Below are 25131 nucleotides of genomic sequence, written 5' to 3'. Positions count from 1 at the left end.
TATTCTTCTGATCATTGGGGGACGAATATTCTCTTAATTTTGGCTTGTTAAACTTCCTGTACATCCTTCCCATGTTCTTGGTTAAAAGAGCCATCTGATCGCGGATAGACTGTTCTTCCTCTGTGCTAGCAGGTACAACGTCCACACCAGATCTGAACGCAACAGATTTCGTTTTGGGCTTGTCCCTGTTCCTCATGGCCAATGTCATTTCATGGGTTCTGAGTTTACCCATCAGATCATCAAAGCGCAGATTCTTAAATTCAGTGGATTCGCTGATTGCATCCATCTTTGAGTTGAATTTCTCCGGAAGTGAGATCAACACCTTCCTCACCAGCTTGGACTCAGGTATTACCTCGCCAAGAGCAGCATATTCATTAGCGATATATCAGAGATTCTTTTCAAAATCAGCAATGGTTTCATCATCTTTCATAGTAAGAGAATCTAACCTGTTAGAGATGATGTGCAGTTTGGATTGTCTCACTGATTTTGATCCTTCGTAAGTGAGCTGGAGAGCGTCCCATGATTCCTTGGCAGTTTCAAAGTTTTGAATGATCTTGTATACACTGGGACGTACAACACATTGGATGATGCTAATGGCTTTACTATTTGCTGTACAAGTGATTGTTTCTGCTACTGTCCACCGATCCTCACTCTTGACTGTCTCCACACCTTCTGTAGTCACGGTAGGGGGTGTCCACAGTACCTGTGTAGCACGCCAGATTGCCTCATCTTGACTCTTCAGGTACCATTTCATCCTGTTTTTCCAGTAATCATAGTTTGACTCTATCAGCAACGGAGGTCGAGTGGTTGAGCCACCTTCTTCTATCCTGTCTTCCATGGTCAGTATTCGTAAGATCTTTTCTCGAGACGATTTCTCGATCCCGCTCTGATAGAGATTGAAAGTTATACTGATTGTAAGGACAGGTTAAACAACAGGTGTGCTAACAGAAGCACGTTAGCATAGTAAGATAAAACACAGTGCGGAAATTAAAGCAACACACGATATGTTTACGCAGTTCGGTTTCCCCACATCTGCGGGGCCTAGCCCAGAGGTAAAACGGTATTCCACTATCTTTGTAACAATAAGACAGTACACGGGTTACAACTCTCTCGTCTATAACCTACTTCTTATTTTACTAAGTGTATTCCTCGCTCAACCTCACACAGCCTAAACAGACACAGTCTAGGACTTACACGATGTGCCTTACCAAACGGACAAGGACTTGCTGTAACCCTCTTTCAGATTACAGGTGTTGCAAATGCAATGCACTGTAAAAATAACTCTCTAAAGTTTGATGAGTGCTCTCGTTTAATCACAATGAAGAAGGTGAAAAGTCCTTAATCGGTTTGTCACTTCGTCTTGCTTTTATACTGCTGCAAACCTTGAAGAATCAAATCAGGATCTTCCTATTTAATTCGGCAATCACCTTCAAATCGAATCCCTGCTGAATAGGGATTGATACACAAGAGAATTCTTTCTGCCGGTTGACTTCCCTTTTGATAAGCAGTTTCCTTTTCCAACAAGGAAACTAAGTAATACTTCAAATCACATCGAATCACCATCAAAACATGATCGAATCAACCAGGATTCTCCAATAACTAGTTTCCCATTCTGGCTTGTTCTGGAGGATCGAATCATATATTCTGGAAGAGCTTGGATTTGACGAAAATAGCCAACCAAGTGAAACTATCGCAGACCTGTGTCAACACAATCTTCAAGCACGGGTTAGTAGCACAGGCAGTTTGCACCAACAGAGATTGAGAGACAGATTCTTGAGTTTGATTGTAGGTTTCTGGGATTTTTTTCAAGAGATTAAATGAATAAAGGACAGTTGTGTATGGGCGAGGAGTTTGATCTTCAAGTAGTGTTGGAACTCTGCAGACATAAGATATTTTTTTTAGAGGATTAACAAGTAGACATAAGAGATTGAATCTCTCTTTTGTGATAAAAGAAAATAAGAGAAATTCTCAAGTAGATGAATCATATCTCCGAGCCGAAATAGTGAACTCGGTAATATTGTTACCATTAGATTTCGGTAAGTTAGGGATTAAATCAGTTAATTTTATACTGTAAATTATAAGTATCAAATTAATATTGGCGCTTATTATTTATTTAATTTTCCGTCATCTCCATTTTGTATATGGGCTCACATCTCACTCAAAAAATTAAAATACAAGCTCGTGTGTGTATCTAGATGGCTAGACGTGGCTGAAGAGTAATGAAGCAGGTGGTAGATTGGAAAAACGCCTCACAATCACGCACGTGGCATGCACGTGACACGACTCATGACTTCTCTTACCTATTTATACTTCCCTTCTCTACTCACTTTCCTTTCCTTTTTTCCAAGACTCGTTTTTTTATTTTTTATTATCTATCCTCCTCCGAAAGCTAAACAGATTCCCGGAATTGTCACCTATACACAACAACACAAAACATCTCAGCTCAGCTACGTGCAATCGGCAACTCAGTTGAGTCAACTCACTTGAATTTCTTATTCCTTTCGTATGAATGTTTTGTGTATAAGAGAAATGAACCTTCTAATCTCTTAATAATGGCTCCAATTTATTCACACACTCTGGTTATCTGTATTCTGGTCGCGTCAGTATTCTCTACAAGCTCTGTTGATTCAAGTGGTGATGAATTGTCGGTGGAGGACTCCGATTTTTTAAACTTTCACGGTGATTACTCGCCGCCGTCACCTCCTCCTCCGCCAACACCGCCGCATCCTCCGACGTTGACCTGTGTTGAGGACCTCCGAGGAATCGGCTCACTAAACAGCAGCTGCGAGCTGAGTTCAAGCTTAAACTTCTCCAAGGATGTTTATATCGGTGGAAATGGGAGCCTTCATATACGCCCAGGCGTCGTTTTGGCATGTCCAGTACTAGGCTGTTCGATCACCATCAACCTAACGGATCAATTCACTTTGGGTGAAAACGCAAGTATAGTTGCCGGGACTTTGTCCGTTAATGCTACCGACGCAACATTCGGGGTTAATTCAATTTTGAACGTTACTGGATTAGCTGGTGAGCCTCCCGCACAGACGAGCGGGAGGCCGTCTGGTGTGCAGGGTTCCGGTGGTGGTCATGGAGGGAGGGGAGCGAGCTGCATGACGGATAATACGGCGCTGCCCGATGACGTGTGGGGAGGAGATGCATACTCGTGGTTGGACTTGGACCATCCGTGGAGTTATGGAAGCAAGGGGGGAACTACCAGTAAAGAGGAGGATTATGGGGGTGAAGGAGGAGGGAGAATTGGTCTATTTATAGATGGTTTGATCGAGTTCAATGGCAGTTTGGTGGCTAATGGCGGTGCCGGTGGCTTAAAAGGCGGTGGAGGCTCTGGTGGGAGCATCCATATCAAGGCTCGTAGAATGTAAGTAATTATCTTCACTCTGCATGTCGTGGTATTCATTTATGCATGTTGTCCGGTCTGGCATAGTTGGAAGTAAATTATTTCTTTCACAATGCTGCTGGTATTTATTTGTTATACTGAATAGTAGGTTCTAATTAGGATTGAGTTCCAGCATGTGTCTTCTTAGATATCCTTGGTTTGGCACAGAAATGTTCAGTGTATCATTCATGTGTGTGAATTGTTTGGAATGCTTTTAGTCAGTTCTGAATCCTGACGTTTGGCAACTAAAAAATTCAACATGAAGTTGATGGTTGATAAATTTGCTGATCGAGAAGTTCATCTCAGACTATTGAATCTTCTCCTTCTGTTTCTTTCCGAGAGCTAAAAAGAATCTCCTGGTTTCTACCCTTTGTGAGAATGGCCTAACGATCTGATAGCTCATAATAAACTTCTGTGTACAACAGGATCGGAAGTGGGAAGATAAGTGCATCCGGGGGTGATGGTTTTGCTGGAGGCGGTGGTGGACGCATTTCCATAGATGTTTTCAGCAGACATGATGACTCACAATTTTTTGTCCATGGTATGCCTTCCGTATCATATAGCGTTGGCATTTTAGACTTTCTGTTGGGTTAATGAAACAAATCTGTTTAAGTTTTAGGGTTTATCATTTATGTGGTGATAGAATTCTGCTTATCACAATGTCATCATTTTGTTTGCAGGTGGGGAAAGTTATGGCTGCCCGGAAAATGCAGGTGCTGCAGGGACATACTACGATGCCGTACCCCGGAGTCTTATTGTCAGCAATCATAATAGGTCAACAAGCACCGACACGCTTCTGTTAGAGTTTCCTAAACAGCCACTTTGGACTAATGTCTACGTTCAGAATCATGCCAAAGCTTCTGTTCCTTTGTTTTGGAGTCGTGTTCAGGTCTTAAATTTTTTTTTGGGAGCTCTTCTATCTTATTTAAACAGTATTCATGTCTTAAAGGTTTTAGTTCTCACATTGCATGTTAATTTACATCATCAGGTTCGAGGGAAAATTCACTTGTCATGTTCCGCTATTTTGAGTTTCGGGCTTTCACATTATGCGACATCAGTGTTTGAGTTAATGGCAGAAGAGCTTCTAATGAGTGACTCTGTTATCAAGGCAAGCGGCATTCAATTTTTCTTCGTTTATTTCCTTATAGAGTTGAAGGTTTGCATTAGAATGTTAGGTTTCTATTTCTAATAAGTATCAATTTCTATATTAATTTAGATTTATGGGGCTCTTCGAATGTCTGTGAAAATGCACTTGATGTGGAATTCTAAAGTGCTTATTGATGGTGGCAATGATGGTCTAGTGGCGACATCCTTGCTTGAGGCCAGCAATTTAGTAGTTCTCAGGGTATTGTACTCACCTTCCGTTTAGTTCTCTGGTTTACAAAAAGTGAGACTGTTCTACTTAAATGTTATTTTTGCATTTGGCTCAGGAGTCATCTGTCATACATTCTAATGCAAATTTAGGGGTCCATGGACAAGGATATTTAAATTTGTCTGGACCAGGGGATGTGATTGAGGCACAACGACTAGTTCTGTCACTATTTGTTGCCGTCAATGTAAGCTAACAAGAGTATCTTATTTTAACTCTTTAGCACATTTAATGTTTCACGTGGTGGTTCATATATTTTTGTCCTTATGGCTTGCTTGGACTGTTTAATTGTTGCTGATTACTTTTTTCTTAAACCAGCACATTTGTTTTTATGCTATCTCTGATAACTTCGTATTTTGAAATATATACTATATGAATACAATTAGAACTTCATATCGGCATAACTGATGTTTAAATGTTGTCTTCTAACATGAAGCTTGGTCAAGGATCAGTTCTGCAAGGTCCCTTGAGGGATGGCAGCGATAATGATACGTAAGTTGTTGAATTTGTTACACATACTATGGCCATTATTTTTCCAGTTGAATATTTACCTCTGAGTACTGCTAGGACACCACGGCTATATTGTGAACTCCAGGATTGCCCTGTGGAACTACTTCATCCGCCTGAAGATTGTAATGTTAACTCCTCGTTGTCCTTCACTCTTCAGGTGATTCATCCCATTTGCAAGATTGAGCATCAGTTCTTACTTGGTTAAATTAGGGTATGTTTCATTTAGGGCTCTGGTTTTCAGTTTCTTAGAAAGTTACAAATAGTTAGCTTTATTTGGACATGCAGATCTGTCGAGTTGAAGACCTTAATGCAGAGGGTACAATAACCGGATCTGTGGTTCACTTTCATAGGGTTAGAACTGTAGCTGTGCACTCTTCTGCAGTAATAAGTGCTTCTGGGCTTGGTAAGTTTTATTCTCTTTTTTATGCTAGTAATAATTAATAACTTAATTAAAATTCATTTATTTGGATGCAAGTTCGTCTTCTATGGATTGTACGTTGCTCTTTACTGTTGAAGTGTTGATTGCATGCAGGCTGTGCTGGAGGTGTGGGTCGAGGGAAAGTTGCCGAGAGTGGTGGTGGTGGTGGTGGTGGGCACGGTGGCAAAGGCGGGGATGGTTATTTTAATGGGAGCATGATTGAAGGTGGAATTGTGTATGGAGATGCTAATTTTCCTTGTGAATTAGGTAGTGGTAGTGGAGATAACAGTCTAGCCGGTTCAACTGCTGGGGGCGGAATTATAGGTGTGTATACGTTGGCAGATAACTCCAAAAAATTCCCAAATCAGTATTGTTATTATTTATTTATTTTTATTATTTTTATCTTTACCAACAATTCAGAGCTTTGATCATGACATTAATTCTACCCTTGAACAGTGATGGGTTCACTTGAGCACTCACTGTCAAGCTTGTTGGTTTATGGATCATTGAGAGCTGATGGAGAGAGCTTTGGAGAGGATATTAAAAAGCAAGATGGTAAAGCCGTTTCAAATAGTGGGCCTGGGGGTGGCTCTGGTGGAACCATTCTTTTGTTTGTTCATACTTTGACACTTGGCGTTTCTTCCACTATCTCAACTGTTGGAGGACATGGCAGTCCCTATGGCGGAGGTGGCGGAGGTGGTGGAAGAGTTCACTTCCATTGGTCAAATATACCTACCGGCGATGATTATTTTCCCCTGTCAAGCGTGAATGGGAGCATCAACACGAGGTATTTGCATATATTGAAGTACATATTGAAAGTTACTAGTTTTTGCTACTTCTGTATGAACATATCCTGTGGTTAAGCCCACCATATCCTTTTTTAAGTCATTAAAGGATACTTTGTATGTTTCTCTGAAAGCCCTCACAAAATGCATCCTGTGGTTTTTTCCCATGGGGACAAAGATAAAGTATTTTTCTATAACAAATGGCTATCTGATATCATCTTCCATTTGGCAGGGGGGGTTTAGGCAGCGGCCAGGGTCGTGCTGGGGAAAATGGGACTGTTACTGGAAAGCCCTGCCCAAAGGGGCTTTATGGTACATTTTGCGAGGTACCTATGCTTTTTATTGTTTCATGTTATGTCTAAAAGATTGAGACTTTGGATAAAAGAAACTGAAGTTTTAGTTGAATTGTGCTCTGGTTATAAAGTTTTTTTTTGATAAAACTATCTGTAATAGCTATTCACGCGAATTGTAAACTTTTCTGCAGGAATGCCCACTTGGGACTTTCAAGAATGTCAGTGGATCTGATAAAGCCCTTTGTCAGAAATGCCCGTCTAGTGAGCTTCCACGCCGTGCTTTATATATTACTGTCCGAGGTATTTATTCAGTGTTATTTGACACTTAAAATTTGACTTGAGCTTATATGGTAGTGGGCTGTAAAGGGCTTGTTTCTTATCTTATGACTCATATAAAGATTTTATTTTGATATATGTAATATTGTCACATTCAATGCAGGTGGCGTTGGTGAAAGTCCTTGCCCATACAAGTGCAGTTCTGATAGATTTCACATGCCTAATTGTTATACAGCTTTTGAAGAATTAGTAGATACATTTGGGGGACCATGGTTATTTGGTCTTATCCTCCTGGTTCTCCTTATATTGCTAGCTCTGGTTCTTAGTGTTGCACGAATGAAATATGTTGGCGGGGATGAAATGCCTACTCTTGCGCCTACTCGTCGTAGTGCTAGGATGGACCATTCCTTTCCGTTCTTGGAGTCATTGAATGAGGTAAGATTTTTTTTTTTGCTCTTTTTTTAAGGAAAAATTACGTGCACTGTTTTGATGATCTCTTCTGGCACAGTGATGTCTGAATATTTTATATTTGTAACGTGTGAAGCAATCGAGCATTCTGCGCTTTTATAATTCAATTTAATTCATTCTTTTTTTAGCACATCATATAACTCAATTTTATCAGTGATTAAAATTGGGTTTTCAGGTGTTAGAAACAAATAGAAACGAGGAATCTCAAACACATGTGCACAGAATGTATTTAATGGGACCAAATACTATCAGTGAACCTTGGCATTTACCTCACTCTCCTCCAGAACAAGTGTTGGAAATTGTGTAAGCCTGTTCCTTTGTTCATTGGCGTGAGATGAATGATGATGCCTTAGTTTTTATTTGCAAAGTTCTTAAAGCTTTGTCCTTTGCATAACAGGTATGAGGACGCATTCAATAGATTTATTGATGAGATTAACAGCTTAGCTGCTTATCAGTGGTGGGAGGGATCGATTTATAGTAGTCTTACTATCCTTGCATATCCACTTGCATGGTCCTGGTTACAACACCGTCGAAAGAAGAAGTTGCAACTGCTTCGCGAATTCGTTCGGTCAGAGTATGATCATTCTTGCATGCGTTCTTGCCGTTCTCGAGCTCTTTATGAAGGGATTAAGGTTTGTTTCTTCCACAAATATTGTTGTTCTACAATCCAGTTTGGCTGGACTTTCTTGGCTTTTGCAACATTAGTGTGTTAATTTAGCATTAAAACTCAGTAATGTTCATTCCTACTGTTAATGACAACTTTCTGACCTTATCATTCACTCACGCGACAGGTAGCTGCAACTCCTGACCTAATGCTTGCATATGTAGATTTTTTCCTTGGAGGAGATGAAAAGAGAGACGATCTTCCTCCTCCGCTTCTTCAAAGGTTTCCGATGTCTATAGTCTTCGGAGGGGATGGGAGTTATTCTGCTCCTTTCACTCTTCACAGTGATAATATTCTAACTAGCCTCATGAGTCAGGTTAGCTATTTCTATCAGTTCTAAAGTACTTAAAAGTACTCTATGTTGGTGATTTTGATCAAATTTGTGTTTCTCCAGGCTGTTCCCCCAACCATATGGTACCGGCTAATAGCTGGTCTAAATGCTCAACTGCGCTTAGTTCGCCGTGGACACTTAAAAAATACTTTCGGTCTTATTATCAATTGGCTTGAAACACATGCACACCCTACTTTATGTACGTATGGTGTACACGTTGAACTAGCTTGGTTTCAGCCTACGTCGTCTTCATATTGCCAGTTCGGGCTGGTGGTGTATGCCATTGATAGGAAAGATGGTTTGCCGCCAATAAGTGAAGATGAAGATGGATCTTTAGAACCTGAGTATCGGCCATGGTAAATTCTTGTCCTTGGGTACCATCAATATATTTTTTTAATGAAAAAAATGAATCTTTGCTCCCCCACAACAAAAATCCCTTGTTTCCCCACTGATTGTAGTGGTTTTATTTAGATACAAGTTTGGTAATCCTCTGTTGGAATTTTTGTAGTTTGAACGATCATCATAGAAGAAATGCATTAAATTATCCAGGAACCACACACAAAAGAATGTCTGTTGGGATTCTGGACACTGAGAGCTTACAGACATTTAAAAATAAGCGATCGATATGTTACCCCTTCTCTTTCCTTCTCAATAACACTAAACCAGTTGGTCATCAGGTAAGCATAACACTTATATCACATTTGTTGAATGTTTCCTCTTTTGGACTTCTACTGTAGTCTATTTACATTCCATTTCTTCGGCACATTGCAGGATCTTGTTGGTTTGGTCATCTCTGTATTACTTCTTGGAGATGTTAGCTTAGTCTTGCTTACTTTGCTACAGCTATACTCAATTTCAACCCTGGATTTCGTCTTAGTTTTATTTATCCTTCCTTTTGGTTTACTATTTCCGTTTCCTGCCGGAATCACTGCTTTGTTTAGCCATGGACCGCGACAGTCAGCCGGTCCATCACGTGTTTATGCTCTTTGGAATATCACATCGTTGATCAATGTTGTAAGTGCTTTTCATCCCAATTATTAATATTTTAACAAATATTAATGATCTTATATTGCCAATGCACTCATCGATTATCTTTAATGTGCAGGGCGTCGCCCTCATTTGCGGATTTATAAACTATAAGACACATTCAAGTAAAAAACATCCAAACTTTCAATCCTGGAATTTTAGCATGTAAGCTCTCACATGGACCACTATAGCTACTAATTCTCATTTAGATCTTATAATTCATGCTCGTGTTTGTGGTCTGATCCAGGGATGAAAGTGAATGGTGGGTTCTTCCTTCAGCACTCGTTTTGTGTAAAGTTGTCCAAGCTCGTCTCATCGACTACCACGTCGCTAACCAGGAAATCCAGGATCCCTCTGTTTATAGCAAGGATCCTGATGTGTTTTGGCAGTCGTGAAAGGTGTGCCCCACACCACCAATTAGATAGATTATAGGGTATAAAATTTTTATTTTCATAACCTAGTTATGCTTTTGTTCTCTGTTTTGATATACTAAAAAATAGTCAGAAGAGGTGCACAGGATAGAGTTAGTGGGAGACATGATAATGTAAACAACTCTTATTTGTAGCTTCGATAAAATGAATACAATTTACGTAGAATATATACATTCATTCATTGTACTTGGATTGTTGTACAATTTTTTATCAGTATTTTCAAGATTCGAAATCTTTATAAATCCCAGCTTGATTTTGAACAATCCCACTTGCGCAAGTAACTACACCAACTCAAAACAAAACTTCATATTATAGCTCATTATACGTCCTCTTGGATTTGTAAGAGTCTAGAAAAAAAAAGGGGTAAACTAGGTTAAACATCAATTGTATACATGGGATAAAAGATATTGCTTGTATGATCATAAATATGCTAAATTAATCAATTGCAGATGGGATCAGATGATTATTTTTCTGCTTCAGAAGGTGAGACATGTCAACTGGTTTAAACAAAAGGGGAAGATGTCCAGTTGTTTCCCCTGTTGTTGAGATCGTACCGTCTGGTGTGGGAAATACCTATCCAGTCTTTGGAAGAGTTTCAATCCGAGCATGATCAATCCAGAGCAATGACAAGCTCTTAGTATCCAAACTAATAGAGCTTAATGTACAACGTCTGCAAATCTTCATTAAAGCCAACGGGCATTAGCTTAAAATCTCGAAAGGTCCAGTACTTGGGTAGTGACTCGGGTATTTTTTCGATAGCTTCACGCAATTCGGAACGGCCTATTTTTGGATTACCTTCCAAATCCTAGCCTCTTATTGGAGAACACGGATCTCCAACTTTTCTCCATGGTGAAAGCAGCCCCAAACTTTTCCTTCCGACCGCCATGCGAATGCCAATCCGATTGTATGGTTCAACTCAACCACCTTGTTGACAGAATGCTTCAGTGTCATAAACCATCAAATAACCTAGACGTGTCGTCCACGGATCACCTGGACCTAGGATGTACAGTTTGCCATCTGAGCAGAATGAGACATTTTTTGAGGGATCTGTGTACACATGCTTACCCTAAACTCTCCGGCTATGGCTAGACTTTCTTCTCTGTCTTCATAGCATTCCAAAGTGTCAGACGAAAACATTGAAATGCCAAGTGCATTAACATCATCATCACACGTGGCAAAACATATGATCTTGAAGTGTCTCTTGACATCATCAAAGACGAAACCCATCTAAGAATCTCTTGAAACATATTCTGGACAAGAAAGCATTAGGCCATGCTTCGTCAAAGGGTTATACACAGAGAATCCGTCATAGGCCCAACCGAATGACGCTGCCCTACCATAAAGAAGTAAGCCGTTGCTCGAAGCAATCAATAAATGGCCAGGGATCTCAAAGCCGATGCTGTAATATTATTCCCTCTTTCCCATGATCTTGGACTCTCAGGAGAATTGCCTTACCGCCGACAATATCTGTATTAGCGGCTGGAACTAATTCGTCATCAACAAAATTTATACTGCCGTGTCTCTGTGATGCGATAACTAAGCCATATTGTGTACTCTCTAGATTAGATCTTCGGATTCCGGTTACCATGTCACACAAATTTTTCGATACAAGTTTCAATCTTCTTCGACACTTCAAAGGGATTCAGGATAAGATGCGTCGAGAGATATCTGGAATCAACCTCTCATGCTCCATTGATTGGAGAACACACTAGCTGCTGATCACAAGCAAGCTATATGCGAAAAAAAATTAGGAGACGTTCAATCGATTGAGACTTTCTTGGCTGCGTGCAAAGGTGTGGTTTATATAGTTTAGGAAATTTAAATCTTAATCCGATTCCTGATTGGACTCTCTTAATTCATAGTACTATTCTTTGAAATCTTCAATGATTTCTAACCGTTTCTTCTAGTTCTACATAATTTACTTCTAATAACAAAAATAATAAAATAAAATTTAATCTGCACATATATAACTAAAGAAAAAGGAAAGAAAGAAAAAAATTCGAGATGTATTTTTCGTGTGTCTGGAGTACATTCCATCATGATCTATTCGATTATTCCCATGTGATTTCGTGACAGGTGAGGGGCCAATCCCAGAAATTTGACTACTACTAATTTGTAGAAGTATCACTAGTAACTTGTAAACAGCTAGACAATACCAATTATTAATTTCTTTCCAGTAAAGTTATGTCCTACAGTAGTATTTATGGCTTCACTATCTTGTTAATTTCAATTTAATTCGAATTGGATTGATTCTAACGAAACAACAAATTTTTTATTCCAACTCACTGACCAAGTTGCTAACCACTAACCAAATATAGCTGCTGGCAATCACGATAATCCGCGCACACAAATTGTTAGGGAAGGATTTGTCATCATTGATTAATTACTACTAGTAGTACTAACTACTTTGGTTGAATCGAAAATTAGTTTGGTTGTATTATTGGGCACTGATTTCCAAGATTACCCATTCCTAAGGAAACACGTCATATTTTAATTTTAACGAATAAGATGAAGTAATTAATTTAAATTCTGTTTCCGTTCCGTCAATGACCAATCGTGAAAGGAAACACATTTGACGTAAGTGAAGTAAAAACCTCAAATACTAAAAAGACAAGGCTCCTGTCATGTCAGCCACAACCAACAAAATTCAAGCAAATTAGCAACAACCACAACTTACCTGAAGAATCTCTCTCTTTCTCTCTGCAATTTTAGCAGCAGAGAAATGGAATCTCCACTTTTGGCCAAAACAGTTTATGAGAAGAATAAAAACAAGACTTTGAGGAGGAACATAGCTCTCTCTTCTCTCTTTCTATTTATAGCCTTTTCCGGTCAGTAAACTCTACTGTTTATTTCCACTTCTGACTTTTCAAAATCACAGAATCCTAAAACATTGCCAGAAGTGGAAACTCTACTGATCATTCTTTTTTTCAAAATCATGTCATGAGTATTGGCCGGATTATTCATATAGTACAACTTTACTTTAATTTGTTCTTGGAATCATCGGATATATACAATCTTATCATGAATTTGCCATGGATTTTGAGCTAACACAATTAACTTTGTTCCTTAAGAATTCAGATATAAGTATATGATTACTGACTAATAGACGGATTTTGTTGTTACAATCATTTCACTGAACTATCTTTTTTCCTCTGAACTGCCTTCTCTTTGTTTCAGTTTTCTAATTTTATTTCTTTAAAAATGAATTAATTGCCTGTGACTCTGTGAGTAATCAATTTTGTAATCTCCAGCTTAAAATTTGTTTTGGGACTCTTATAAAAGTAATAAAGTCAATGACTTCTTGTAAGAAATTCTTTTATGAGAATTTTAATTAAAATGTTATTGATTCATTTTCTATTGTTCACAGATCCTCTGTTATTGTTGAGTTTTAGTACTTGCTAAATTTTGAGGTTGACTTTTCAGTTGTAGGCCTTGTAACATTCAAAGGTGAAATATCTTGCTGGCTACTAAACTCATACGACAATGAGAAGATCAAGGTCAATGATTCCGACATTGTTAAGTCGGAACAAGGAGTCGTCGCCGCTGATGATGGCCGATGCTCAGAAATTGGAGCATCCATGCTGAGAGGCAGGAGGCCACGCTATTGATGCAACAGTGGCAACTGCATTGTGCCTTGGAGTTGTCAATCCAATGGCAAGTGGAATTGGAGGAGGAGCTTTCATGATTGTCTGAAACTCGAAAACTGGTAAAGCTCAAGCTTTTGATATGAGAGAATCAGCTCCGTTTTCTGCTACACAGGATATGTACAAAGACAAGATGCCAAGTATAGAGGAGCCCTTTCGATTGGAGTTCCCGGCGAGATAGCTGGGCTCCACGCAGCATGGAGGCAACACGGTCGCTTGCCTTGGAAGACACTCTTCCTACCCGCAGTAAAACTTGTGAAACATGGTTTCGTCATAGCTCCTTATCTTGGGAATTATTTAATTAAATATGCTGATATAATCAACAACGACCCTGGCCTCCGGCAAGTTTTTGCGCCGGCTGGTGAATTTTTACGAACCGGTGATAGTTGCTATAACCTAAAATTGGCTGAGAGTCTCAAGGAAGTGGCTGAGAAAGGGCCGGAGACGTTTTATGATGGATTTGTCGGGGAGAAGATGGTGGAGGATGTGAAACGAGCTGGTGGAATTTTGAGCATGGATGATTTGAGGAATTATAAAGTTCATGTAATGGAAGCCATGGCTACTAATGTAATGGGTTATACTATTTATGGAATGCCGCCTCCTTCAAGTGGAACACTAGGTCTATCTATGGCAATATATTTTCAAGATTCTACATCTAAAACATATAGAATTGCATTTTCACCATTTCGGAATTTGCAGGTTTAAATATTTTTGACAGCTATGGGAACTCGAATTCTGCAAATGGAAACCTTGGTATTCATCGCCTGATTGAAGCATTGAAGCATATGTTCGCAGTTCGGATGAACTTAGGCGACCCTAATTTTGTAGATGCTACAAATGTCACATCGAAGATGCTTTCTCCATCTTATGCTAAGCTAATTCAACACAAGATACTTGACAACACCACTTTTCCTCCAGAGTATAATAATTACAGGTACGGTAAATAGTAAACATCGACGAAATTAACTACTTTTTTGGTTGCCTTGATAATGAAGCAAGCTTGGTTTATCCGGCAGGTGGAGTCAGCTTGAAGATCACGGTACTAGCCATTTCTGCATAGTGGATGGTGATCGAAATGCCGTGTCCATGACTACCACGGTAAATTACCCTTTTGGGTCCGGCGTGCTCTCTCCGTCCACCGGAATTCTGGTCAACAATGAAATGGGCGACTTCTCGGTTCCGACGGAGGTATCCCCTGATATGCTTCCTCCAGCACCAGCAAATTTTATAGAACCGAACAAGAGACCTTTATCTTCCCCATCATCATTACAAAGGTACCAAGTAATAGTTTCATAATATTACTTCTTCCAAAGAATAACATCCTTCTGTTACAAATCTCAGGATGGCCATTTTGCTGGAGCCATTGGTGGGAGCGGCGGAATGAACATCATTCCGGCGGTAACCCAAGTTTTTCTTAACTATTTTGTTATAGGGATGGAACCTTTAGCCGCTGTTCAGAATCCAAGAATCTACCACCAGGTTGGTTATTCAAGTTAATCACAGTTAGACATGAAATTAATCACACACTATTAGTAATATTCCAAGAGGATTCATTTTTATGTACAGCTGATTCCAAATGTGGTTTCTTATGAGAACTGGACTGTGATTGATGGTGACCACATTGAGCTTTTGGAGGAAAGTAAAATGTTCCTAAAGGTGAGAGGCCATGAACTAAATCCTCTAGCAGAAGGAGCAATTACTCAGCTTGTTGTTCAGTCCCTTGACAATTTTGGCCGGAAAATGGGTCGAAACGACGTCCGGCCATTCCATGGAACACTCATTGCAGTATCTGATCCTCGGAAGGACGGCAAGCCAGCCGCTGTCTGATCCTTGGCATACAATGGCTTGAAACAACTCATTGCTTGTTATGGAGAATTTTGTAAAAATAGGACCTAGAACTATTGATTGCTGCATTATTATCCTACACTAGAAAAATCCAACAAACAATCACAGTATTCGTAGGTAATAAAACTTCCTGACCAGGAAACCTTGCAAGGGCTATATTAAATGTAACATAGAAAATTTGATGAAAATTAATGAAAGCTTTATAGATGCTCTTTATTTGTGTGTTCACTATCAGCAAACTCAACTAAGCCAAAATCTACAGTAACATTCTAGTTAGAAAGCAGGCGCAAAAAAAGTGAAGCTACCATGAAAATTAGAACGTTATGAAAAATGAATATTTGACTGAAATTGTTATCATGGTTTATAGTACAACAGGAGAAAAAAAGGTAAATGGCAACAGGGTCCTATAGTAGTTTCTAAATTGGGACAATTTCAAGAAGCTTTGTCCATGAGCTGTATCGGAGACAGTATGTTAGCCTTGCTCGTCTCTACAACACATCCATTCATTACCATTTCCTCCAGCATGAAATGAGCCTTCTCTAAATGGAACATGATGTCTAGTTCACACTACCAAACAAACAATGGAAAAGAAAGAAGATAAATCTAACATGATAGAAAATGCAATGAACCATGAAGGTAATGGATCCTAAAAGAAGCCAGCTGGGAAAGTAGACTTACCACATTCCCAAAATGGCGGTCCATTGTTTCAACCAGCAGGTGTATAAATTCCAAGATTGCTAGCTCATTCTGCCGAATTGAAGAACATTACAAAGCAAATCAATTAAAAAGCTAACAGAACATTATTCAAATTGACTAACTTGGGAAGAAGAAGACTTACTTCACCATTGTCAACACCAACCAAGAAGAACAGAGACGCATAACGCCTATACACAATCTTGTAATTTCGATGCTCCACGAATGAACACTGAAAAAATTGAAACAATTATGAACATACACACTCACTAGAAAACAACAATTGGGTGGTTGTGTAATGGTTGCTTCCTAATCTGAGATCGGAAAGATGTAAATTTTAACCTGTTGTTCGGTGCGAGCTAGGCATTTACGGACGATTTCTCCTTCGAGTGCTCGGCGTTCATCGAGGGTCAGCCATTCGTAGTATTGGGCGAGACGGGTCTGTCCTTGTTTGTTTACCATCAATACGAATCTGATCCCCATCCAGATTCTCTCTCTCTCTCTCTCTCTCTCTCCTTAACGAGATTTTGATCGGACGGCCAATTACGAGTGAATTCTGTTGAGTTGAGCTGTTTATCGTTATATATGAAGAAGATGATGACTTGGCGTTTGGATCATGACCAGCTCACTCTCAAACATGGGCTTTATTCTTGTAATGGGCCTTGACTAACTTTGATTGAGCCGTTTATCTTTCTTCAATCGCAATATGAGAAAACGTATATTTTCGTCCCACACGTTTCACCCGTAATGCCTTTTCAGATCCTCACATTTCTTTATTAGCCTAAAAAATCATCACGTTTCTCGCTAGCGACCATACATATCCTCTCGTTAACTTCACCTAAGCGACACCTATGTGGCGCTCTGTGGCACCAACTCATCTAATCAGCTAACATACTCATATAATTGTAACACGTGTCAGTGACACGTCATAAAGTTTTTGACACGTCTCAATTTTGCAAGAATTGTGAATTTTTGATGACGTGTCAAAATTTTTGATGAGTTAGATGACACATGTCACAAATATATTGGGCCGCTAGCTGACTAGGCGCCACTAGGTGCCACACGTGCAAAGTTAACGGCAGAGGGATATGTATGGACGCTAGCAAGAAACGCGATGATTTTTTAGTCTCACAAAAAACGTGAGGAATTGAAAAGATGTTATAGGTGAAACGTGAGGGACGGAAATTTATGTCGTTAGTGCACAAACGGAATCATAGTCGCCGTTAAAGGTAAATATAGCAAAATTAATAGTTTATTCATCGGAATTATTGTACATGAATTTGTCAAGATGACAAGAAGCTCGTTCATGAAACAATACTATACATCTAATCTATGAAGCGAACATTTAAGAAATAAATTATTCAACGTGGGTGTGTGACTAAGCTAACTAAGAGCTAAATTAAGGGAACAAATATTCAACCATATGTAGCAATCTCTTTATTGTCTACCTCGTCATAATTTCCATCATCCAATGCCTGCGTGGCAGGTTCTTGGTCTTTCTCTGCTTCCATTGCTTCGACATCGTTATGTGACAAAAAGCTCGGCTGATTGGTCGAAGACAGAAGTCTGGCCCACATTCTATCAGTTATGCTCACCATGTTCTGTCTCTCAATGATCCTCTACACATATAACTCAAAAAAATATTAGCAAAAAAGTCCCCTTTGTACAAGATAACTACTTGTACATCATATTTTATGTATACCATAACATGTACGACCACAGTAAGCATATGAGGTACACCAAGCAAGCCTCATAAACAAAAAAATTCCAGTTTTTAAAAGAAAATGATGGAAGTTAAAGAAGAAACTTACATGGAAAGGAATGTAGGTTTGTCTACCATTGACAAGACCACTAGTAAATCCAGTGTAGCCAGCCATTGCTCCATGAACAGCACTTTGTGCGAGAAGTGTACAATACACATTGTCTGATGCATTACTCGGAATCGCACGAATCATGTACGTGGGATCTGCCAAACCAAACAAACAATGTTTTTGTCCAATTAAAAACAACTCAAACCATGAATATACGATAGGAGTGAGTGTGCATATATTTATCATTTCTAGCACAAACCTATATATTTGAGGTTTATTGTGATTTTCCTCTGTTTTGAGAAACGGTCCTTTATTTTCTCGGATATCCACAAACCAACATCTTGGAGGAGCTTGTTTCCAGAAGCATCTTTTAAGGTGGTGGAATTGTGTGTTTCAGTGAGCAGCTCTTGTCCTGCTCCTTCGGCTATCACGATGACCATGTGTCCAAACTCTTTGAGACGCTTCTCGACGAATTCGTAGAGTCCACCAGGCCCGTCAAGGTAAAAGGGTGATTCTGGAATTAGGCAACAATCCACATCTCGGCTTGCAAGTGTAGCATACATTGCAATAAATCCTGTACCATAACAATAATAGGATTTTTAGATTACTTAAACAAAATGAATTCAGGTTTACTTTCAGAAGTTTTTGAAGTAAGAAAGAAATTTTACCGCTGTAACGACCCATTAACTTTACCACGCCGATACCATTTTCTATACTTTCAGCTTCAACATGTGCTGCATTAATAGCACGTTGAGCTTCTTCAACAGCAGTGTCAAAACCAAATGACCTATCGATAACCTGTCATTTCATTTCCACAATGATAAGATGATACTTAATTAGCATTGCAATATGAGGTATAAAGATAGGATAACTAACTTCAAAGCACATCAAGAGAAGAGGTGACGCGTTTTTTTATAAGTACCGGAATGTCATTATCAATGGTTTTGGGAATTCCAGCAACGGCAACTTTAAGACCACGTTTCCTAACTTCCTGTTTTTACCAAAACATCATCATTCACTAGTCAAAATCAAGAATTTTGGAAGGAAAGCTCCTAAAAAATCATTACTTTATGTTGCAGACTAATAATGTTACCTCAAATATAACAGACGCCCCTCTCTGAGTTCCATCCCCTCCAATAATGTAAACCTGATCAGTTATTAGGAAATCTTAGATCAAAATCCATTAGTTGAACTGAAAAACATGAAACGATGTAGGAAAATGATTAACCTGATTAATTCCCCGATCCTGAATGCTGTCAACAATCTTGCAAGTATCATGCCCACCTCGAGATGTACCAAGGATTGTTCCGCCGCGTTTGTGGATATCATTGACAACTTTGGGTGTCAGATTAATTGTATTCCTAGAATAGAAACCCTTGTATCCTCCCTACAATTCCAAGAAACTCATCAAATCAATGAAATTTTATTACCTTTTGGAATTCTACTTAGATTTTTTTTCCAGAATGGTCACTTACATCAATTCCTAGCACTCGCTTGACACCATACATATGATAGAGGCCACACACAATTTCTCTGATAACTGTGTTGAGTCCAGGACATAGACCACCACACGTCACAATTGCCGCCTGGACTTCATCCGCCTCAAAGTAAACCTGAGGGATCATCATGGACCATATGTTGATAAAATGTTCTGGCTGCGAAAATCATAATTCTTGTATACTCTTATGTAAAACATATATACCTTTTGACGGGGTCCGGCTCGCCGGAAATGTATCCCTCTTGGTGTATCTTTGTGAACTACAATCTACAAGAAGAAAATGAAACATATGAATCATATTTTCAGTTGGATAAAAATACAACATTTGGAATTTTAATTAAAGCATAATTAAAGGGAAGTGAATGAAAAAGCTTACTCTTTGGGGAACTGTATCATCCATATCGACAAAGTATTGCCTGCCATGAAATGGGAATCATCAATGTTAAATCCAAATTCGAATATGGCTGCCAACTTTCCTCAAAAGCATTTCAATTTCAAATAGAGAATTAGCTCAACTTACTTAACAACCGAATAAGCAGGATTGTCTTGTAACGGATTAGTATAAGTCTGTCATTAACATCAAAGAAGAAACCATTAAAAAGAAAATTGCAGTAACAGAGAGAGAGAGAGAGAGAGAGAGACGTACGGGGAGATCGGGAATGTAATCGGCAAAATGAGGAACATCTTCGAGAACGTAACCGAATTCACCGTTAACGATCTTCCGGTGAGAATATTTGGGAGAAGTGGTGGGTGGTGTCGACGTCATCCCGGGAGGTGGTGATCCGAGTCCGACCCGCTTTCTATTCTTATTAATAGGGCTTTTCTTCTTACGACCCGACCCGATACTGACGGAGCTAAACTTCCTTAAATTAGAAATACTTCCGTAAACAGAGGAGTTAAAGAACCTGGGCGATAAATCCTTCAGAGAAGAACAAGAAGAAGATCTCGAGCTGGGGATTGTGATTGAATCCATACAATTAATGAAAGGCGAAAGGTGGTTGATGATGAAGAAGAAGAAGAAGAAGAATAGAAAGATACCATGTTTATAGGGAGATCAGAGGAAGACCATTCGTTGACCAAAATGTTAAAACGTTAACTAAATTTGAAACTCTGAAAGTTTTGTTTGGTTATAGCAAAGCTTTTATAATGTCATTAGCCATAGAAAGGAAAGGAAAAAGAAAAAAACAGGTGGCTGGCTAAGCCTTTGATCAATACGTGATTCGGCTTTTAGTTTTGATCAATGGTTTTCAGATGTTGACGAACCTGAGAAAGAGAAACTCATAAATATGAATATAGAAATTAAAATTATATTAAATATTTATAAGCGTGGAATATAAAAAAATGAATGCTCACGGTCCACATAGGACCACCATAACCATTTTTCTTGACAAGTTCTAGAATATGCTTGTTGCTATGCTAATTTAGATCGACTTTCTTGACAAATACGCATGGAATATTATTCTTGTTGACTTCTCTTTCTTTCTTTCTATTTTAATTTTAGCATTCTGTGTGTGGTGCAAGAATATTTTAAGGAAGCTGAGTAAAACTCGAGATTCAGATTCTACACTCATATTTTGAGTTGCTAACTCATTGTAATTCATATTTCTTACTATAAACTTAAGAAAAGCAAAGGGTTGAAAATTATTTCAAGTTCTTAATAAAGGCGTTCTGATCACATATATTACCTCCGTCACTAATTAATCGTCATTTTTCTTTTACAAATTGTATAGAAAAAATGACAATTAATTCTGGACGAAGGAGTAGAATTCAAATTTATATTCGTGAATTAAAGAAAAAAAAGGGAAACAGATTCATGACTCATGAGGTTGGATGCATTAATCAGACATAGGCTTTGGTACATGGTAGAATCCTCTACAAAATAGGCTATCAATGGCCACGTGTATGGCTGCAATTCGTCTATAAAAGCTATGAAGAACATGAATTTCCTACCTGGCAAAGAAGACCATTATTCTCGTGACTTCATTTAGAAATTATACAATAATAATTGGAGTTTCCAGTTAGGCATTAATGTTACTTTAAAAATGGCGTTGACTTCCATGATACAAGTAAGAGAGTTTTCCATCATCAAGCTTAGAGGTCAACTGATGAGCCACGAATCCATTGCAGTAATGGTTTTCAGAAGCTACAACACAAATGTCTATGACCCTTTTCGTCATTTCGTCTTCTACATAAAATGGCTGCTCAACAAATTCATCCAGATCCAGCCACTGGCCCCCCAAAAAAAGACCCTTAATACTTAATAGTAGTAAGAAATAACGTGTCATTTTAAATAAATTGATTCTTGAGAAATTAACAGATACCTTGGCAGCTTGGAGTTCCTTGTCGTCGATTGTGATTTCGGTAGACAATGGTTTGAGCATGCACACAAACATCAAGTCCGATTGCTCGAAAGCTAAACGATGAGCGTGCCTATATGGATGATCAGAATAGGAAAGTCTTTAGAATTAAACTGAGCTCAATTTGGACCCTATTCTCAAAAAGATAGATTGGACAAGTTTCAAAAAAATGGACTAATCTGAATGAATCGATTCATATATAATTTATCGGTTGGTTTGTATTTTATCAGCCGGTAGGATGACATGATTTTTTAGTTTTCAGGTTGATTTTTAAGTTTTCTTACCTGAAAGCAATCATTTCCAGAAAAACGGTGTCAACCTGCAAACAATACAATATATCCTCTTTTTAAGTAGTCCAGAAAAAAAAACGCCTTTATTATTGAGTTGGAGATAAAAGAAAAAACTTACACCAGTCTCTTCTTTCACTTCTCTTATAGCTCCAGAGAATATATCTTCAGACTGAGAGAATGAAATACACAAATACAAAGTCTTGACAAGTCCTCAGAAAAAAATTCTAGAAACTTGAATAATAATAGTACTAATTACTCACCTTGTTTAAGTAACCAGTAGGCAACTTCCAGACATTTGAGCATCGACAAGGACATTTCTCTTTGACGACGAGGACCTGCCGTTGGTCGTTGATCACAAAGGCTCCTATGCCGATTTGATGACAAGGACTTGACGGAAGCGTACGCTGTTCATCATCAGGAATCCAGTATGTTAACATTACATATCCTGCTTCAGCATGGTGGTACTCAAAACCCTCCTAGAAAACAAAAATGAGAAAACTTGAGCTTCAAGTAAAACATCGATTAAGATGATTATTAATCTGAAATTTTTTTGCTGACATAGAATTTGAAGGATCATAGAACATCTACCTGAATGGCGATCGGAACAAGATTAACTAATTCTGATAGTATCTTCAGCCACACTCCTTTCTTTCCCTGTATTTTTACAAAAATTGATTGGCTAAATCATGTTGTGTTAATTTGCACACATACTGCCATGGTTTTTAATTTTTTATAATGCCCAAGGACAATCTAGTCTCTGTGGTCCATTTTTTATAATGGCTAGATCATTTTTTTTTTTCTTTTACAAAAGGGACTAGTTTAGGAGTAATGACTTTGAAAGAAAAAAAGATCAATTTGATTTTTTTCCTAGAACAACTTGGACTGAATACTATATTATCGTTAAAGCCTAAATTTAAAGTGACCTACAATTGAGGATTTGAAAATAGGGATCATCTTGTAATATAAATGTAATCCATTAGATGTAATAGTGATGTAACTTATATTGGCTTTTGTGAGCAGACCTTGAGTTTCCAAATGGATAGTGAAGTTCGAAGAGCAGATGCAAAAGCATTTGAGCTCGAAGGTAAGATCTCAGGATCGATAATGACTCCATTATACTCGTCATCGGAGGCAGCCAGGATTTCTAAAGCAAAGCTTTGTGTCGACAAATCTGGAGATAAAACATGAACTCCTCTTTTCTGAAGACCACCTCCAAAAAATGGCCTGGAAAAAGAGGTGGTCATCTTAGGTGGCTTCTGCATGAATCCTGGATAATAGAATAGTAGCTAATATAATTTTTAAAATACTGAAATATGGATACTAGTTAATTAAATTGGAGTATTTGATCGAGTAACTCACCCATTGAAAGCCTACTGGGAGAATGAAAACCACAGTCTTTGCTCCATAAATGTCTTGATTGCTTTTCGAAATGCTGCGAAGAAAAACTTGAGACTTTCGAGCCATAAAATATTGTGGACATTGTGTTCATTGTATCAACAAATGAGATGAAGAAGGACTTCATCTTTCCTATTCTTATAAATACCCCATAGCCAAAAATTTAAGTCTAGAATAAATCAATCTTAGGAAAACGAAGGGAAATATGGAATATCATCCTGTGGGACAATTTGAACAGATGGGTTTTTAGAAGCATAATAGTCACAATATTGTTATCCTACAACAAGTTATTATTGACTGTTCGATCGGTGAGTTTTTTATTTTTTCCTGGAATTTTGATCAACGACCACTTCCAGGATGGCAATATGCTCACAATTTCAGCATTTTGATTGGATTCTGCTCTGCAGAATATTCCTTTGCCTAATCCATATTGTTAATTTATGGCTCTTGAGAGGGATTCTCGCACATTTTATATTCTATCTCTTCACAAAATTAGATTATATAAACGGCGTGTAGCTTTCTGCTGCATAATGGCATTGCATAGGAATGTTCTTATTCTTTTATTTTGTTCTGTCAGACTCGGGCCACATATCGATAACAGAATGTAATGAATAGCGCATCATTAATATCCTGATTAAATAAAAGAAGGAAATTATCTTAGGCTCTAGGAAAATTTTCACCCTTTGAGACGAACATTTAAGTAGAGCATGTTATTTTATTGCTATAAATTCATTGATCTCGATTGCAATTGTTCCAGTGAATCAACAACTTATTGAACTTAAATTCTATGTGCTGTTTAAATTGGAAACATTTTTTAATGCACTTATGAGCCTTTGGAGACAACTCGACGCGGTCTCTTTCAAGTGTTGATGCATAACATAGGCACGGCAGCAGATAGATCAGGTAGTGCACAAAATAGGACTTCAAATGGGCATTTCTGTTGTAGTACTGGTGTGGGTAACCAGTTTATTAGATAAACAACATGTTTTAGTGCTGCTGGCCAAAAACTGTTGGGTAATTTACTCTGGAACAATAGAGTCTGTCCCACGTTGAGTATGTCCTGGTGCTTGCGTTCGACGGCACTATTTTGCTGTGGAGTCTCCACGCAACTAGTTTGATGTAGGATGCTATGTTTAGCATAGAATTCTCTGAAATCAAACTCTAAGCCATTGCCACTTATAATGCACTTCATAGGTTTACCTAGAATGAGTCTTGTGAAATGGCATGATTAACTTCCTAGTATCACATTTATGCTGCATATACAGGACAGAGCCAGGTGAACCTAGAATGATCGTCTATAACCGTGGGAAAATATTTGAACCTATCAATAGACTCGGAAGTAGGCCCCCATACATCCATATGCAATAGATTGAACGTAGATTGAGTTACAGATTAAGGAAATGAGAGCTTTCGTTGCTTAGCTAAATGACGGAAATCACACTCAAAACGATTCTTGTAAAAGAGCTGATTTATTAATAACATTAGATGTGTGATCTAATATGTAATGCGATAACAAGAAATTGGAATATTGCTTGGGGGATAAGCTAGAGGCAGGGTTAACATAAGTTGTGTGAAAGAGAGATTTATGATAAATGACTGGAAATGTGGGATGTAGTTGATATAGGCTGCTCACTCC

At 38.5% G+C, this 25131-nt stretch overlaps 4 protein-coding genes and 2 pseudogenes across 4 annotated transcripts; 2 read left to right on the top strand and 4 right to left on the bottom strand.

The window, feature by feature from the left end:
* Positions 1 to 385: 385 nt before the first annotated feature.
* LOC139882629 (uncharacterized) lies at positions 386 to 838 on the bottom strand. Its single transcript, XM_071866913.1, has one exon. The coding sequence runs from the start codon at positions 836 to 838 to the stop codon at positions 386 to 388; it is 453 nt and encodes a 150-aa protein (XP_071723014.1).
* A 1714-nt stretch (positions 839 to 2552) lies between these two features.
* Positions 2553 to 9926, top strand: LOC139882628 (uncharacterized; annotated as a pseudogene).
* A 1410-nt stretch (positions 9927 to 11336) lies between these two features.
* On the top strand, positions 11337 to 15433 carry LOC139882627 (glutathione hydrolase 3-like; annotated as a pseudogene).
* Positions 15434 to 15883: 450 nt separating this feature from the next.
* On the bottom strand, positions 15884 to 16627 carry LOC139882633 (AP-4 complex subunit sigma). Its single transcript, XM_071866916.1, has 4 exons — positions 16487 to 16627; positions 16290 to 16376; positions 16130 to 16198; positions 15884 to 16018 (listed from the first exon to the last, which is right to left on the bottom strand). Exons 1-4 carry the CDS (start codon positions 16625 to 16627, stop codon positions 15884 to 15886), a joined length of 432 nt encoding a protein of 143 aa, XP_071723017.1.
* A 932-nt stretch (positions 16628 to 17559) lies between these two features.
* Positions 17560 to 20426, bottom strand: LOC139882626 (ATP-dependent 6-phosphofructokinase 3-like). Its single transcript, XM_071866912.1, has 12 exons — positions 20100 to 20426; positions 19974 to 20020; positions 19830 to 19869; positions 19658 to 19720; positions 19431 to 19568; positions 19184 to 19342; positions 19049 to 19102; positions 18878 to 18946; positions 18624 to 18753; positions 18215 to 18529; positions 17956 to 18110; positions 17560 to 17763 (listed from the first exon to the last, which is right to left on the bottom strand). Exons 1-12 carry the CDS (start codon positions 20424 to 20426, stop codon positions 17560 to 17562), a joined length of 1701 nt encoding a protein of 566 aa, XP_071723013.1.
* Positions 20427 to 21489: 1063 nt separating this feature from the next.
* Positions 21490 to 23622, bottom strand: LOC139882625 (nudix hydrolase 8-like). The gene is made up of 8 exons (XM_071866910.1): positions 23460 to 23622; positions 23123 to 23367; positions 22689 to 22754; positions 22361 to 22576; positions 22219 to 22269; positions 22095 to 22129; positions 21775 to 21883; positions 21490 to 21681 (listed from the first exon to the last, which is right to left on the bottom strand). The coding sequence occupies exons 1-8, from the start codon at positions 23620 to 23622 to the stop codon at positions 21490 to 21492; spliced, it is 1077 nt and encodes a 358-aa protein (XP_071723011.1).
* Positions 23623 to 25131: the final 1509 nt, after the last annotated feature.

The sequence above is a fragment of the Rutidosis leptorrhynchoides genome, unplaced genomic scaffold (assembly GCF_046630445.1).
Source record: "Rutidosis leptorrhynchoides isolate AG116_Rl617_1_P2 unplaced genomic scaffold, CSIRO_AGI_Rlap_v1 contig293, whole genome shotgun sequence".
In the NCBI taxonomy this organism is placed as follows: Eukaryota; Viridiplantae; Streptophyta; class Magnoliopsida; order Asterales; family Asteraceae; genus Rutidosis; species Rutidosis leptorrhynchoides.
Note: the sequence above shows the minus strand (reverse complement) of the source record. Positions and strands in the feature narration are given on the sequence as shown.

Coding starts and splice junctions, on each gene's coding strand:
- LOC139882629 (XM_071866913.1), bottom strand. CDS start 838: ATGGAAGACAGGATAGAAGAAGGTGGCTCAACCACTCGACCTCCGTTG.
- LOC139882633 (XM_071866916.1), bottom strand. CDS start 16,627: ATGGGGATCAGATTCGTATTGATGGTAAACAAACAAGGACAGACCCGT. Junction 16,199..16,289: donor TTGGTGTTGACAATGGTGAA/GTAAGTCTTCTT, acceptor TCAATTCGGCAG/AATGAGCTAGCAATCTTGGA. Junction 16,019..16,129: donor ACCGCCATTTTGGGAATGTG/GTAAGTCTACTT, acceptor TTTGTTTGGTAG/TGTGAACTAGACATCATGTT.
- LOC139882626 (XM_071866912.1), bottom strand. CDS start 20,426: ATGGATTCAATCACAATCCCCAGCTCGAGATCTTCTTCTTGTTCTTCT. Junction 19,721..19,829: donor ATGATACAGTTCCCCAAAGA/GTAAGCTTTTTC, acceptor TTCTTCTTGTAG/ATTGTAGTTCACAAAGATAC. Junction 17,764..17,955: donor AAACCTACATTCCTTTCCAT/GTAAGTTTCTTC, acceptor TTATATGTGTAG/AGGATCATTGAGAGACAGAA.
- LOC139882625 (XM_071866910.1), bottom strand. CDS start 23,622: ATGAAGTCCTTCTTCATCTCATTTGTTGATACAATGAACACAATGTCC. Junction 22,270..22,360: donor CTACTGGTTACTTAAACAAG/GTGAGTAATTAG, acceptor TCATTCTCTCAG/TCTGAAGATATATTCTCTGG. Junction 22,130..22,218: donor AAGTGAAAGAAGAGACTGGT/GTAAGTTTTTTC, acceptor TATTGTTTGCAG/GTTGACACCGTTTTTCTGGA.